Source organism: Schistocerca americana, chromosome 1, assembly GCF_021461395.2.
Source record: "Schistocerca americana isolate TAMUIC-IGC-003095 chromosome 1, iqSchAmer2.1, whole genome shotgun sequence".
Lineage (NCBI taxonomy): Eukaryota > Metazoa > Arthropoda > Insecta > Orthoptera > Acrididae > Schistocerca > Schistocerca americana.
In genome coordinates this window covers 782,997,966-783,014,696 of record NC_060119.1, presented here as the reverse complement: position 1 = coordinate 783,014,696, position 16,731 = coordinate 782,997,966, and the positions used below count along the sequence as shown (strand labels likewise).

Sequence of the window (16,731 nt, the reverse complement as noted above, 5' to 3'; positions counted from 1 at the left end):
TGAGCTAACGCGCATGTTAGTTACTTTAGAATGTAAACATTCCATGGTCCTGTTATGGTGGATGTACTGTTTTCATTTGGTTGCCCCACATTCTTGCTGGATTCCAGAGAAACACACATTTAAAAACATGAAAGCACTATCAACATCAGGAAGGCAATGTATTCACCTGAGATCAAAGCAAGACAGTATTGGTAATGTATTCAGCCCAGAGTGGAAAAGAAATGTTCCAGCCTCACAGTGTGTCTAAGTTCTAACTTTCTCAATTTTTGTTTGTTTTACTACAGTTTCTGCTAGATGTTGATTTGTGCATCACTACAGTTGCATTTTTTTATTAACTTAATAGCAGCATTCACTGGTTTTACTTTCATTTCACTCATTAATACACTACTGGCCATTAAAATTGGTACACCAAGAAGAAATGCAGATGATAAACGGATATTCATTGGACAAATATATTACACTAGAACTAACATGTGATTACATTTTCACGGAATTTGGGTGCATAGATCCTGAGAATCGGTACCCAGAACAACCACCTCTGGCCGTAATAACGGCCTTGATACATCTGGAAATTGAGTCAAACAGAGCTTGGATGGCGTGTACAGGTACAGCTGCCCATGCAGCTTCAACACGATACCACAGTTCATCAAGAGCAGTGACTGGCGTATTGTGACAAGCCAGTTGCTCGACCACCAATGACCAGATGTTTTCAATTGGTCAGAGATCTGGAGAATGTGCTGGCCAGGGCAGCAGTCTAACATATCCTGTATCCAGAAAGGCCGATACAGGACCTGCAAGATGCGGTCGTGCATTATCCTGCTGCAATGTAGAGTTTCGCAGGGATCGAATGAAGGGTAGAGCCACGGGTCGTATCACATCTGAAATGTAACGTCCACTGTTCAAAGTGCCGTCAATGCGAACAAGAGGTGACCGAGACGTGTAACCAGTGGCACCCCATACCATCACGCCGGGTGGTATGCCAGTATGGCGATGACGAATACACGCTTTCAATGTGCATTCACCGCGATGTCGCCAAACACGGATGCAACCATCATGATGCTCTAAAGAGAACCTGGAGATAATCCATGCTGTTGCAAACGTCGTCAAACTGTTCGTGCAGATGGTTGTTGTCTTGCAAACGTCCCCATCTGTTGACTCAGAGATCGAGACATGGCTGCACGATCCGTTACAGCCATGCGGATAAGATGCCTGTCATCTCGACTGCTAGTGATACGAGGCCGTTGGGATCCAGCAAGGCGTTCTGTATTACACTCCTGAACCCACCGATTCCATATTCTGCTAACAGTCATTGGATCTCCACCAACACGAGCAGCAATGTCACGATATGATAAACCACAATCACGATAGGCTACAATCCGACCTTTATCAAAGTCGGAAACGTGGTGGTACGCATTTCTCCTCCTCACACAAGGCATCACAACAACGTTTCACCAGGCAACGCCGTTCAACTGCTGTTTGTATATGAGAAATCAGTTGGAAACTTTCCTCATGTCAGCACGTTTTAGGTTTCGCCACCGCCGCCAACCTTGTGTGAATGCTCTGAAAAGCTTTGCATATCACAGCATCTTCTTCCTGTCGGTTAAATTTCGCATCTGTAGCACTTCATCTTTGTGTTGTACCAATTTTAACTGCCAGTAGTTTATTATGTTCAAGCATATACATTGTGTATGAAAAGTAATAAATTTAAGGGATGTTTTCCATCCATGAGCAGGCATGGATCAAAAATTTAAACTATGCAGCTGCCAAAGCTTGAAGAACACACTTTCTACGTCTTGAAAGATAAACATTAATGACCATAAAACTGAAATGAGGCCCCAAAACTACCAAAAATTTGGCACCCAAAACATTTTCATCAGCTTCGTAGGTGCATATATTTTGGTAAAGAAGGACACAGGCTACACTAAAAGTAGCACAAGAACTTAGCTGAATCTCTCCATACAATTATGATTTATGCCTGGTTAAGATGGGCTATCCACGATGTACAATGGATTTTCTGACACTTAACGACACACAGTTTTCATCAGATGAATTGAAAAATCTAATCAGTAATATATCCTTGTTCAGAACAAAGTGTTGTTTCAGTATACAAAATCAGGGGCTTATAAGTTAATAGTACTTTCCATAAAAGTTATACAGAGTTTGCATTTTAGCAAGCACGTAGGTGGAGTATATATATAGGACTTCTATCTACAAGAAGCTTGGGATATGGAACCACAGGAGATATTGAGCTGAAACTTTGTACACATTCGCCCAAGACACTGTTGAACCAACTCAAAAAAATTCAATGGATTCAGAGATAGTAGAGTGGTGACCCTGTCTAAATGGGGAGGTGGTACGACCCAGGTATGAATACTACCAAACGTTAGGCTACTAAGTCTTAGTTGCAAAATACTGACAAGACTTATTTACAGAAGAATGGAAGTACTCACAAAAGCCAACTTCTAAGATCAGTTTGTGGTCTGGAGAAAAGTAAGAACACTTGAGAAAATACTGACCTTATGATTTATCTTCCAAGACAGACCGAAGAACAGCAAATTTACATTACAACATTTGTAGATTTATAAAACTTTATAACATTAACTACACTGCTCAACAGAATTAGGGGAACATGACTTTGGGCAACCGCCATACTCAATTGTGTAATAATTAAGGACTGGGCACATTACCAATCATACGTTTATCTTTCACAAATTAGATACACAACACAACATTATTACATCCTCATTCCTCTACACAACAAGAACTGAAATGTCAGACAGATGTCTGAAACAAAATGAAAACATTCATTCTTACTACCACCCTGGGTGATTTTCATTGCACTGGGTGATTTTCATTGCACTCTGAGGGCTTCAATAATGTGTAAGTCCTTTGTGAGCATGTATCATCACATGACGCCTATGTGGCATGCTCCATGTAAGTGTACAAAGGTTACACTATGGGACCTGCCCCCACCCCACCACCTTCTTCAGTGCGAGTCTTTTAGAGTTCCTAAAGAGTCTGGGCTGGCACAGGACAAACATGTCTGTGAAGCAAGTCCCACAAAGAGTCTGGGCTGGCACAGGACAAACATGTCTGTGAAGCAAGTCCCACATATGCTCGATGGAGTTTAGGAGAACTCACTGCTGGCTGTTCCACTACTCCACTGTACAGACTTCGCAAGACATCTTTGGTGATGCCCTCAACATAGCCCACCACGATATGTAGCAGCCACTACGATCTAACAGGATGTGTTCTATGCACTGCCTGTTAGTAAGGTGATCGTAGACAATGACTAAATCTGTAAAGCTGTCAACGCTGATGCCTCGCTACACCAGTGCAGGACCTTGGCTGAATATGTCTATTTCCTGAGCATCTGGCAGGTACTGCTCACTATGGAGTCTCCACAAACAAATGTGACCATCACTTTGCGTCAAAGAAGATCTGGACTCAATGGTGAATAACACGTTTTCCCAGTTATAGAGTTGCCAGTTGACATGGGAATCACAGAACTGAAGGAATACTGTTATATGTCATGCCAAGTGGGGGTACTCTTAACAGAACAGCTGGGTTGTAAGGTCCTTTCCTGCAAACTGTTTCTTACAGCCTAATCAGACACAGAAGTTGCTGTGGTCCTTCTGAGATTGTCTTGCACTGCTTTGGCAGTATCTATACAACTTGCAATGCAGACATGGCCAGATATTGCTCTTCATGTGGTGTTGTAACATGTCAGTGACATTGTCTGAAATTGCCTTATGTACTGACCCGTCCCCTTCTAGCATGTCTACAACCTATGGATGACAGACATTGCAGCAAAACAGTGGAATAGCCATTCTCCTTGGATCAAGTAGACTGTCCTTACAACTTGCACTGCATTCAAATGTTTTATTACCTATGCATCATTGAACATGATGTCCACAAATGACAACTGCCATCTGTGTAATTTGCTAGAGAACACTGGGACACCAGTACTCACTTTCTTCTGACAAGTCAACTGATACGCCGTAGATTGTTAATGACTTTACTTGTAGCATAAATTGAAAGCCAAGATCTAAAACTATGCAGTAAGCCCACAGGTACCACCTCTATCAAAATAGGTTAAAACATACTGAATGTTGATACACATAGTCTCCTAATTCCTTTAAAAATGGTTCAAATGGCTCTAAGCACTATGGAACTTAACAGCTGAGGTCATCAGTCCCCTAGACTTAGAACTACTTAAACCTAACTAACCTAAGGACATCACACACACCCATGCCCGAGGCAGGATTCGAACCTGCGACCATAGCAGCAGTGCGGTTCCGGACTGAAGCACCTAGAACCACTCCCTAATTCCCTTGAGCAGTGTAGAATACTCTCTTCGAAATCTTGAATGTAGCAGGGATTAAATGCAAGCAGCTTTGGCTAAAACTTGTATGGAAATTACACTGCAGTTCTAATCTTAAGAAAATTAAAAGGGAACGCTGTGATGAGGCAGGGTAGCTGCCTATCCCCAAAGCATACTAAGCAAGCAGTAAAAAAAACAAAGGAGAAATCTGGAATGTGGCAAAGGATTTGGTTGAGCAGTTTAATAGGGTGAATGTAATGTAATGCAGTCAAATGAAATCAATTGATGCTGAGGGAACTGGATAAGGAAATGAGAAAGTGAAAGAGCAGATGAGTTTTGCTATTTGGTCAGCAAAAGTCTGATCATGGAACTTTGCAAATTAAGAGATAGGCAACATTATTTCAGGGAATGGAAAATAAAGTCAAATTTACAAAAAAAATAAAGTCTGCATTATGAGCCCACTTTTTAGTAGAATGTTACATCCAGCCAGGATGTATGAAATGATGCTGTTAGGAAGGAAGTAATACAGCTGTTGTATCCTCTAATGAGACAAGACATTCCGAAGTTTTTTTAACTAGTCCTCCATATCCTGGAAAATGGTACTGGGACCGAGCTGATGCCCACGCTGGTCTGACATTCTGTTGGAGACTGACCTGGGGATCTTGCTGGCCAAGCAGCATTTCAACATCACACAGATCGTTCATAGACATATGTCGTGTCGACGTGCATTGTCCTCTTGAAAAACGGCTCCATAGCATTGTCGCAGGAGAAGTAACTAAGTAACACTGCTGTGACTCTCCAAAACAATTGAAGAGAGGGACCTCACCCCAGGTTGCCATCAAACTTGCCAACAATTGTAATTTGGGGTAGTGCAGAATGCAATTCATCACTGAACACAGTGCAATGCCAGTCATCTATGTTCAATGTTTGCTAGTCATGAAACCAATCCAAACATAGTCCTTGGCATTATAACGCTAATGAAAGCATAGTTACTTAACAGTAATTTCTAGTCCAGCAGCTGCCAGTCTCCAACCAACGGTGCGTGATAACACAAAATGTTGCAAGAAATCTCAGAAGGCAGGTGCAGCTGTATGATGTGTTTAGTGCACAATAAAGCGATCCTCCCATGTGGTGGTCAGAAGTGGTCGACGAGAATCTTTAGGACAAGTATGCCTGTTTTCAAGTTCCCACGCAATACAACACCAGGCAACAGCCGCATCCAAATGCCCCACACATTTGACCAGCCAGCCAAACAGAGACCCACAATGAGGCTCATTTCAAAGTCTGCCAAGTGCTGTTAATGCTGTCTCTCACACATATGTGGTGTCTTCATGTCCTTCAAAGTGATCATTCAAATTCTACTGCTGTTCACATTCCTCCTATACAGGCCTGGTAACAATACGAATTTACTATGGTGGTCGTTCACCTTGTCAAAGAGAACTCTAACTCCCATAATTTACATAACCACCGATCATGTGTACACATCCGAAGTTAGACTGACATCCGACCATGTCTTCTCTGTGCTTCATTTATTTTTTGTCAGGTAATGTGTATTCAACATTTTTTCTGAATGTGTTTGAGTGTAGCCTTGTACAAAAGTGAAATGTAGATGATAAACAAAGAAAACAAGAGAAGAGAATCACTGTAAATGCAGAGGTACAGGAGAACGCTGAATGTTAGTATATCAGATATTTAATGAACTGAATTGGGGAGAAAAGAAATTACTGGCACAAATAGGCTAAATGAAGGGATTGAAAAAGGGCTAAATGAAGGGATTGGTCGAGGTGAAATCTTCGGAGGCATCAAGGAATCATGAGATCAAAGCCTGACAAGTTCAGATGGATGTAAGGCAGTTACACAGAGATGATCAGGATCACACAGGATAGGATAGTGTGGGTAGCTGCACCAACTCTGTCCTCGGATCATAGACCACAATTAAAGGAAAGAATAGCAAGAACTTCTAAGAAAATTCCATGGAATGGCAAAACTGTATTTTTAATCAACTATTTCCTTCTAAATGCACAAGGGGGCTTCAAGAAGTAAGTGACAGATTCATTATACTATTTTGCAACATAGTCATCCACCACCTGTAACCAATTTCATAGTTCCTTGATGACAGAAATCCACTCGTTGCTCACAGAGCCAACTGGGAACCACTGTGTGAATGCCATCAGCTTGCTCAAAAGATGAAAATTGCATGATATGTGATCTGGCCTTCTGATCAGCATCACCCATATCTGTGCAGCATGGGTCAAGCTGTCAGCATCATTTTACTATGGCTGGATGCGACACTGAATTTGGTCCATTTACTGCCAGACTGATGACAAATTTGCGTATACAATTTAGATGTTTGCCTACAAGAATATTACTCTTCTTGGTACTTCAATTTTGGAGAATGTTCCTTAACATTTCAGTTGCACACTGTGATGCGCCTGTTATTAGTACTGGAGCACAACTGTGCTACAGGAAGCCCGGAATACATACTCTCTTTTGAAAATATACCACTCTTGTTGTGCAACAGTATTAATGTGGAATAACATATCTGACTTACTTTCTGAAGTCCCCACATAAAAAAGGGTTATAAAAAGTGAATCTCACTACAAAGATTCAGTGTTTCTGTCATCTGCCATGTCCAGCACTTTAAAAACAAGTGTTTCCTGTTCACAAAATTTTATTATTATTTGTAGATGCAGTGAACACGGAGTTTCAAATTTTATCTGGGTATAGTCACATAAAGGGTTTGTTAAATGCATCGTGAAAATATACTAATTTTGAGTGATGATGTGTGTAACTTCACTTGTATAACCTTGCTGGTTTCACAAGATTGACTTCTTCTCAGGAAATGCTGATACAGAGATTAGTTTATTTGTGCAGTCCTATGACCTTTAATGGAGAGCAAAAATATTAAATAATGAAATATCAAGATTATTTCAGTATTCAGAATTACATTTCAAAAGACAATACACTTCCTCTAACTATTTATCAAACGTGAAATTTGGGAAAGAACAATGACTACAATTCACAGCCAATCATTTTATAAGACTGATCTATATTTACGAAAACTTACCTATGGAAATATCTGTAACTTATTAAACAAACTTATTAACAACATAATCTACTCTGTTAATGTATGACTATTTACAGACTATTTAAGAACGATTTATCCACATTTCTTAATAAGGAATTAAGACCACCCCCTCCTTTCACAAAACAGCAATAATGATTTAGGTGTAAAAACTGTTACAACTCCACTTCAATTTAAGGAAAAATACTGCTTAAAAATTTCAAACCAAACTAGGAGAGAAGTTTATCCAGTAGAGAAGCTTGCAACAGATACATTCACCGAAACTGCAGTAGGGCTAACTGAAATTATTTTCCTTAACAGAATTAATTGATTTAAATGTCCAAATGCCTCAGTTCACAGAAAATAAAGTTCTCTCTCTCTCTCTCTCTCTCTCTCACTGGCTTCATAACTGGGGCGACTTCTCTCCCAGTTTGGTGAAAATTTTTATGCAGTTCTTCTGATGAAATTGAGGTGTCCCAGTTCTTGCTCCTCATTCATTATTGCCACTGCTGTGCTTAAGTTCAGTGATTGAAGAGACTTCTGCTCTGTGTAGTGATATTTTACTGTTTAAAGATATTCCTGTTGTTTGTGAAATTACAGACTACAAGTTCAGTGGAAAAAATCTTAAATAATTTCGGCTCTACTAGCACCTGTTTTTAAGACCCCTTCCATTCACGACCACAACTTCATCCTCCTCTGCTTATATAGCAAAGAAACCATAAGACCACACGAAACTAACAAAATTTTTTGGTTATACTAACATATCTTACTTATAACAAACTTACAGCATGTTTTTAATTTGTTTCACTAGTCACTACCTTGTTGGTGACACTGATGATGTCGTCATTCTCTATTTCTCTCATACAATTAATAATAGTAATAATAATAATAATAATAATAATCATCTGGCAAATTTTGGTAATGTTGTTGCAAAACAATTGTTACAAACAATTCTAATGTGCCACACCTCCCCATCAACCCACAAATCAGTTATTGTGATGGCAATAGCAACTCACTGGCAACATCACTGTTTTCACCTGACAATAAGATTAGCGATATTGATATAATTTCATGATTTAAAAAGTTAAACAGCAATGCAATATTGCAGTAAAACACTCCTAAGGTATCCAATGGTCATAATTTTATGGCCATTTATTGGTTCAACATGGGAAGCAAGGTGTTGTCAATTGAAACAACTTTTGTCCAGCATATCAACATACCAGAACATAGGTAACACACTGAATTATCAATGCTATTACAGACTTCTTTGTCTCCCCTTCTAGTGGGGATCTCCCCATTTGCTCTAGAAATATCCTCATTAAGCATACTTATACATTTTGTGTGTGTTCTAAACTATTTATTTTCCTTGTATTTCCATGACAGTTCCTATTATCATTGCAATATGAACCTTGGATGAATAAGTTAATAAACTTCATTCTGAAATCTATTTTAGCCCAACATATTCTTACAATTTCTAAAATAATTTCGGCACCTACTTATATAAATCTGATGGCTATGCCAGATGCTTGAACACATCAAAGAGTTATTACTGCATGAATTCTTCCACTTGCTTGTAGCTGTTCTTTCATTTCTGATGAACGTTAGTTCCCCATTTTTACAGCACTCACAAAAATACATATTACAATATCATTCAAGGCCTTCATGCTGCAAATCTGCCTTTTGTCTCGGCTAAAAGTTGACATATGATGCATTTGCTATGGTATGTCAATGCACACAAAACTGCCCCTCCACTAGCTGTCAAAAATACAACCAACTGCGTCATTTGCTATCTGATCATGGCATACATTTCTGAAGTAGCTAAAATACAGAAACTGACAAGAAATAAAGTTATTCTCATGTAATTAAATCTGTTGGTGTTTACCATCATCGTGGTGGCAAAAATGACATTTGATCACAAGAAAATAATTTAATATATCAAAGACAGTTGTCAGTCGTGTGTAAATCCCAAAATGTACTAGATCAAGGCTTTCTATGTATCATCTTGTGACTTCTCAAGTCTATATCAATGCAAAAGAATTCCTCTTAATTTTTCCAGATTGTTTACATACTGCCTTATTTCATGCAGCATACACCTGTGTGTGCACCCATGCCCACACCTCCATACACACAGATAAAACCAAAAGCCTAATAGAACCACTCTGAGTGTGGTGAACATTCATAATGAACAAATAGGGCCTACATTACAATCAGGTGCATCAATACACAAAAACCTTTCTCCCCTCCTACAATTGACATGGTGCACTTTAAGCACATGCACTTTTTACAAAACCATGACAAAATAAAGTTTAAAAAATTACTACCAACAGGACACTACAAAGAATAACAGCTGTTGGTACATGATCTTACAGTTGAGAAATGCCTGAAAGGGAAGAATGATCACTGCTCAAGGATGTAGTGATGCTGCTGAAATGTCTGCCTATATCACCATGCATAAATTCAAATTTAACCGCAGGTAAACTTAACATATACAATATATGAATGAAAACAACACACTTGATGTTCACACTCCTATTATCCCAAACTGTCAACTATTTGACATATGACAACATTCCTACACTTATGAAGAACACTTCACTGTGTCACCACATTAGTACTAACACTAAATTGAATGTCTAAAATTCCGAATTAAAATGTTACAGTATTAGTGTATCTTATAATGTGCCGAGAATCACTTTAACACTTTCAGAAATTGCATGATATGGCAAACCAACTGAACATTTTGTTACAGGGAGAAGCAGCATGGTAGCAATACCCTAATTAAAATTTACACACAGAGACTGTATGTGAAGAGACTATTAAGATACAGCAAACTCAACTGTATTCACAGTGTGTTTCCCAAATTTTAAATTTAAGAGTCCTATACAAAATAAAAACAGTGAAATCCTCAAATTGTTTAGGCCTACTTCAATAAACAAACAAGTCACAGAGTAAATTTAATTTGTTAATGATCTTGTTAGGGAATTTCATTTTGCATGTGAAAATGAACTGCAAAAGATGATCCCACCCACATTTCACATTACTGCCCTGAATCACCATGCACAACAGACTATATTCAGATACAAAGAAAGATAGCCATAAAATTGAAACTGATGTGAGGTACAAGACTTTCTGTCTAATTAAAATGAAGATAGGTAACATTCAAAACATTAAATCAACTACGTTATGAAAAATTTATTTTTATTGTTAGCCTACAGCTATCCTATCCATTCCCTCCTCAAGTTATAAGCATTAATCCAAACAAGCAGAAAACCTGAATTTTAACAATTTACTTAAAATTGTTTGGTCGAGAAATTCTTTTCTTATTCAACAGTTCATTAGTTGTTCTTTTACAAATATGATCCCGATATGTAATTTTGTTCTTGCTAATCATCTATACAAATGTTACAAAACATTCTTCCAATTAAGAAATACGTTTACAGCCTTAAACACAGATGTCAATGGGAATTGGTAATATTCAAATCTGGTCTGCAAAACATATGGTATTTATGAACATGGTAAAAAACACAGGAAGTGAGCGGTTTGCCAAAATGTGTGCAACACCTTCCTCTTCACAGTGCATTCCTGAATATTAAAAGTAATGCAGATATTATCTTTGTGATATACCTGTCACTACTGGCCATAATTCAATTACAAAACTGTTTGAAATTTCTAATATTATGACTTAACAGTTGTTGTTCTAAGTGGCAGCTGATTTCTAAGCACCAACAAGATTACTGGGACTGACAAATTTTACAGTAAAAGGCACTTTTTGTCAAAGGTAAATATAAACAAAACACTGCCTTTCCATGTTTTCTACATATCTGACTCAATCAGAGATTCAGTCTTAAACACTATCATCATGGCATAACACTGGCCACATTTATAAGAACACTTCACTAGTGTAGGTGCGATTATTCCCTTTTAAGCTTTCTGGAGCTATTTACTTCCCCATCATACACCAAGATTGTTCATGTAGTATAATCTTCAGTACTCCCATTTATAGTGAAATACACAGTCCTTTCTCTTTTTTTAATTAATGTAACTGTAAAATGAGTTTGTAAAAACTGAAAACCTACAAGTTTGCTCTGCTATGTCAATCACACTCCCCATTCTACTCTGCACTGGAAGGAACATTTTTCATAATTAGGCCTATACTATGGCATTTCTTTAATTGGTTTTAGGTTATATCCTCCTATTAACCAGTTAATTTGCTAAAGTATCTCTACATATCTTAACAGGATTCCACTAAATTAGCCTTCATTGTAAACACTAACAACCATGGAAATAAATACTAAATTCCGTACACAAAAATCGAACTAGCCTACATTAAGCTCTCAAAGTGTTTACTCTCTTCAACATAATGTAACATAAAGGCAGCTGACTGGAATCCCTGCCAACTTTTCTATTAACACACAATAGATACGTTTTGGCCGTCCTGTATGAATGATTGATTTCTTTATTAATCCATGTTAAACTCATGCGCGTGAAAATGATTGTGTAAAGTAAACTGTAAATGAAAAGCTTGAACTAATATTCTTATAAGCCATGGCATTGCAACCTCAGTTCAGTCATCGTCAAAACACTTCAAATACGAATGCAAATTAAATACATACTTGCAACTGAGGTGGAAAACTGATCCGCACATCAGAACGACTAAATATCGAGACCTGACGGAGAGCTGCATTGAACATTCTCGGGACAGACATTACACGCAGATTTTGTATATAAATTCAATAACCTGTAAACGTAATATACTGAAGACAAGAGTGAAAACAAGGACTGGACAATGAAATTTTTAAGCTACCTGATGCATACCGGAAACATACAAAAATTTTACTACCTCTTTACACCTTACATCAGAATGCATACTGGCCAAGTCTCCCGATACTGATCAACTAAGTGTCATTCACTAAATTCGACACGTCAGTACATACGGTAATGTTTTGCAAATTGTATGTGTAACTAGCATGTGGCGATTCTTCACGCTAATCTTAGAACTTATATCCACTACTAAAGTTTAGCTTGACACATTAGACAAAAAAAATTGAGCCGAGAAGACTCCTAAGTTCCAAAATACGAAGACACGATGGGCTCTAACTTGTGGGTGTGCAAAACGCACATTCGAATGCATAACGAACAAAACTCACCCCGGTCTTCCGAAAGAACATAACTTTTCTCTTGAGCAGTCAATCCCAGTATTTTAGAACAACACTTCCACATTACTGAGTTTCGCTCTAAACACAGATCACGAACATACTTACATTGTCTCCTGAACATTACTATGCCACAAGATGTCTCTCTGCTAAGTTCATTGAAACCTCGGCCCCTCGAGGCCATCACAATTTTCACATATATGACTATATTTTTTAATCTTTACCTCAGAAACGTCGTCCTCCTCGCTTTCTGACGAATCAGTCATAAATCTTGGCTGCAGTTCTGAATACGTCTCCGTTTCAGATTTCGTTGGGCTCGAGTTAGAAGATATGGGAGTCGACGATTTCCCTATATCGTGCTGTACATTCACTTTTTCAAGTTTTTGGTTATCTGACGTGGATCCTTGTGCTACATTCTGCATTTTTAAGTGTACTAATTTCTAAATTACATCAAACTGCGTTTACAACTCACAGAATACACAAATACACAGTATCCTGGCAATATTTCTATTACTATCTCCGTCATTCACGCAAGTTAATACCCGCCATGTCTACTATGGTAAAGTTCCCGGATGCCTCAACCAAGGAAACCTTGCCTGCCATCTATTGGCAAACATATAAAACTCAGAGGTAACAAAATAGAGGAAAGCTCAGTGCTGAACTCTGAAGGCTGAAACTATCAACTTCCAGTTTTCTGCGGAATATTGCGGTGTTCCTTTTCTTCGAATAAAATTGCATTCTTACATATTGCGCTACTGTCCATGATGGAACACTATCAGGTACTATATGTTTTCTCACATCACAGTATCGAAAGAGGTATACATTGTGTTTGTGGTGGTAACAGATATTTCGAACAACAAAAAATTTGCCATACAGGATTATATTATGAAATTAAATGTCGTTAATTAAACATTGCAGCTCCCAAAATTGCTAACATACGGCTACCAGATTAATGTTATAGTTTAACAAATCACTGTATATCGTATATTACAAGCGTCCCCACTCACGAGAAACAAAAGTAAAGTTACGAATAAAATAGACAAACCCGGAGGATACGTCGTCAAAAAAAGTGATTTCGCTAAAACTGACGTCGGCAGACACATATTTAGGTTTTTCTTCAAATCTTCACCTTAGAAACGTAAATTAACAAATGTAGACGAGTAGTGTTAATAGATTCTTTCTTCGTACATGCCAGTTACGGAAGACGGGGGGGACTAGCTCTTTATTTTCATAGAGATTCGGATCTTCAAACACTCAAAAAATGCTTATGGCGTGCGATATATTAACGAATAGAGAATATTACTTTTCACACCCTTCACCTAACTTGTTCCAATAATGTACAAACAAAAGGGAACTGTACTTTAGGTATAACAGAATGACGTAACTTCATACATTTGTTAAGACACTGACCACAGATTCGGGATGATGGAGATTCATGTCCGACCACGCTTATTTAAGTGTTCCATTTCCTTTCCACGTCACTTCAGGCAAATACTACGATGGTTCCTTTTAAAAAGACGTCCTCTCGTTATCAAAAACTGAGTTTCTCCATATGTCCATATACCTTTATATACCTGTCTAAGGCGTCTGATTGCGTGGATCGTTCAAAAATGATGGAGAAACTATATCAGTAAGTCAGTATGGGATCCCAGGAGGATGCTATGATACAGCAAAAACGTAGGAAACAATGCAGAGAAAGCAGACAACAAGTAAAGGATGTTTAGTCAGTTACATATCTGAACAATAAACTGTCAAGCATGGTGTGCCACAAGGTTCCATACTCAAACCAATACTATTTAGTCTCTATGTAAATAATTTCTTATACCTTAAAAATGAGAAATTTAGCATGTAAGCTCATGACACAACAATTATCTATGCAGCTCAGACGGAGGAAACAGTCGTGAATACTGAAAACGGATAAGAGTAGTTCCTACAAAAGTTCCCCCCCCCCCCCCCCCAAACATTGCACATAGTGTTTCAAACCAAAAAGTGTGAAATATATAATGTAATATTGAAATAAACAGAAGTGATCAAAGTATCAGCATCATGACATTTTTAGGAACTACAATAGATAAGCATATGACATGGGGGGGGGGGGGGGGGGCAAGCGCACTTAGATGCGGTGTAAAAAGGCAAATATTGTGCATGCACATGTTCAGAGAATAATGTATCATAGACCCATATTCCCACATGTGTGCTACTCAATTCATACACAAGGAACTGCACAAAATGGCTGCTGTGCTCAGAAATAATTTTTTTAATTCAGAAAAGAGCAATGAGGTATACATCTCAGTCCCATTGATAAACTTACACACACACACACCTACACAGGGAGATTCTGTATTTGAACAGTGTTGACAGTGCACAACTACCCCAGAGTGACTAGTTTCTTTGTGTTGTGTTTTATCTTTGCAGTATAGCTTAATCAGTCCTATGTATCTTCCTTGCGCGAACATTCTCTGTACATGTGCCCAATGAATTATATGGTAAAGTACCGCTGTTTCACTCTTCTACAAGCGAGTGTTGTTTGGATGCCTATTCATCGGGATTTCCTACAGTGATGATGTGCAATATGTACATAGAATTTCATATCAGCCTCTGAAATACCCAACAGAGTACATTGCAGTAACAATGGATCATTCCAGCACACAACTGTTGCTTGGACATTTCTGTCAACAGGCGATATTCTTAGTGGCTCTGAAAACATGGTGAACGGCACTGAACAGACATTATACATAGCTAAATCAGAAAGTCACTATCTTTCACTTTCTGCTTGTGGTAACAACCACAAGAACCAACTGTATTGTGTGTGTGGTACAATCTGTTCCTCTTATTACCTAATAAACAGTACACATCAGATTGTCAGGGTACAGGAAAGTGTCGATATGAATGACTCTTGTTTTCCTACAACTTCACGGTATCATGACAACAGCCCACATCAATTTTTTTGTGCTTCCACACAGGGAACAATACAAGTGAACTCGTTTATTCCACCACTTGCATCTCAGCTGGGTGGGATACGTGAGAACATTTTCTGTTTTTCTTTCACACTGTGCACGATCATTGGGGCTTTTGTTTGCCAGAACCCTTGGATCACAAGACTTAGTGCCATACAGACAAATTTTCCTTGAAGTTTCAGCAAAATTGTGTTCTTTGCCTGAACTGCCTCTATTTGAACTAGAGTATCCGAAGACACGGTTTGGTATTACAGAGACTGTAATGACTGGCCACAACGCTGTAGATGGCTCTTTGAAGTTTTCGCTTTAATAAGCAGTGTTGGTGATAATGCGTACCTCATTAGTGATCCGATTTAATCACCTCCTGACACTGAAAAGTCTGAGGAAGCAGAGGCTATTTCTCTCCAGTGCTTATTCAAAAAAGCTGAACAGTAAATACAGCTGTTCGTCTACACAGAGAAACCGGACAGAGAATGCCTTCGCAATTTCGAGGCAGTACAAAGTAAAGTTGTATCTCATGAATTACTGGAGGACACCGAAGTGCAGTTTCAGCCACCTAACTGGAAAGCTTTTGTCTATCCTTCATGCCGGCAGCACCTTTCCTTAATGAAGTATGAGAGTTGTGTGCATAAGTGAATCTGTAAAGTGTAATCCCAAGAATTTAACACTGTCCACTTATTCTATCTGCTTGTCATCATATGTTAGGCATATACTGATGGGACACCTCTTACAAGTTCTGAACTTCATGTAGTGCGTTTTTTCAAAGTTTAGTGACAAAGAATTGGCTAGGAACCAGTGATTATAAGTCAAAATCACACAAATTAATGGATGGCCATATATGCCTCTCTGTTTTCTCATCATGAAGTGGCTCGCGATCAACACCTACCATTCCCATTCTGTACTGGTGACGAGAATTGGTGTCTTTATACTGACGTAAGGAAAAGAAATAAATGGTTGAGCCCAAACAAAGCAGCAATTCCCCGTAAAAACACCTGTGTACATTGACAAAAGATAATGGTATGCATCTGGTTAACGGTGACGATGTGGTGTACTACGAACTGCTTCCCCGAAGTGTAACCATCGCTGCTTACATTTACTATCAACAACTGAGCGTCTTGCAGACGCAATCCGAGAATAACGACCAGGAAGACTGTGTGAAGTGACGCAACTCCACCTGAACGCCTGTCCACATTCTGCTTGACTGACAGAAACACTATACAGGAGTTGGGTCAG

General features: G+C 38.6%; 1 protein-coding gene across 1 annotated transcript in view; it reads right to left on the bottom strand.

Annotated features, from left to right (window-relative positions):
- LOC124594193 (ankyrin repeat domain-containing protein 17) overlaps positions 1–13,078 on the bottom strand; it is a 256,867-nt gene extending 243,789 nt beyond the window's left edge. The window contains exon 1 of the mRNA XM_047132555.1: positions 12,766–13,078. Within this exon, the coding sequence (XP_046988511.1) occupies positions 12,766–12,963 (198 nt within the window). The 5' untranslated portion in view covers positions 12,964–13,078. The remainder of the gene's footprint in view (positions 1–12,765) is intronic.
- Positions 13,079–16,731: the final 3,653 nt, after the last annotated feature.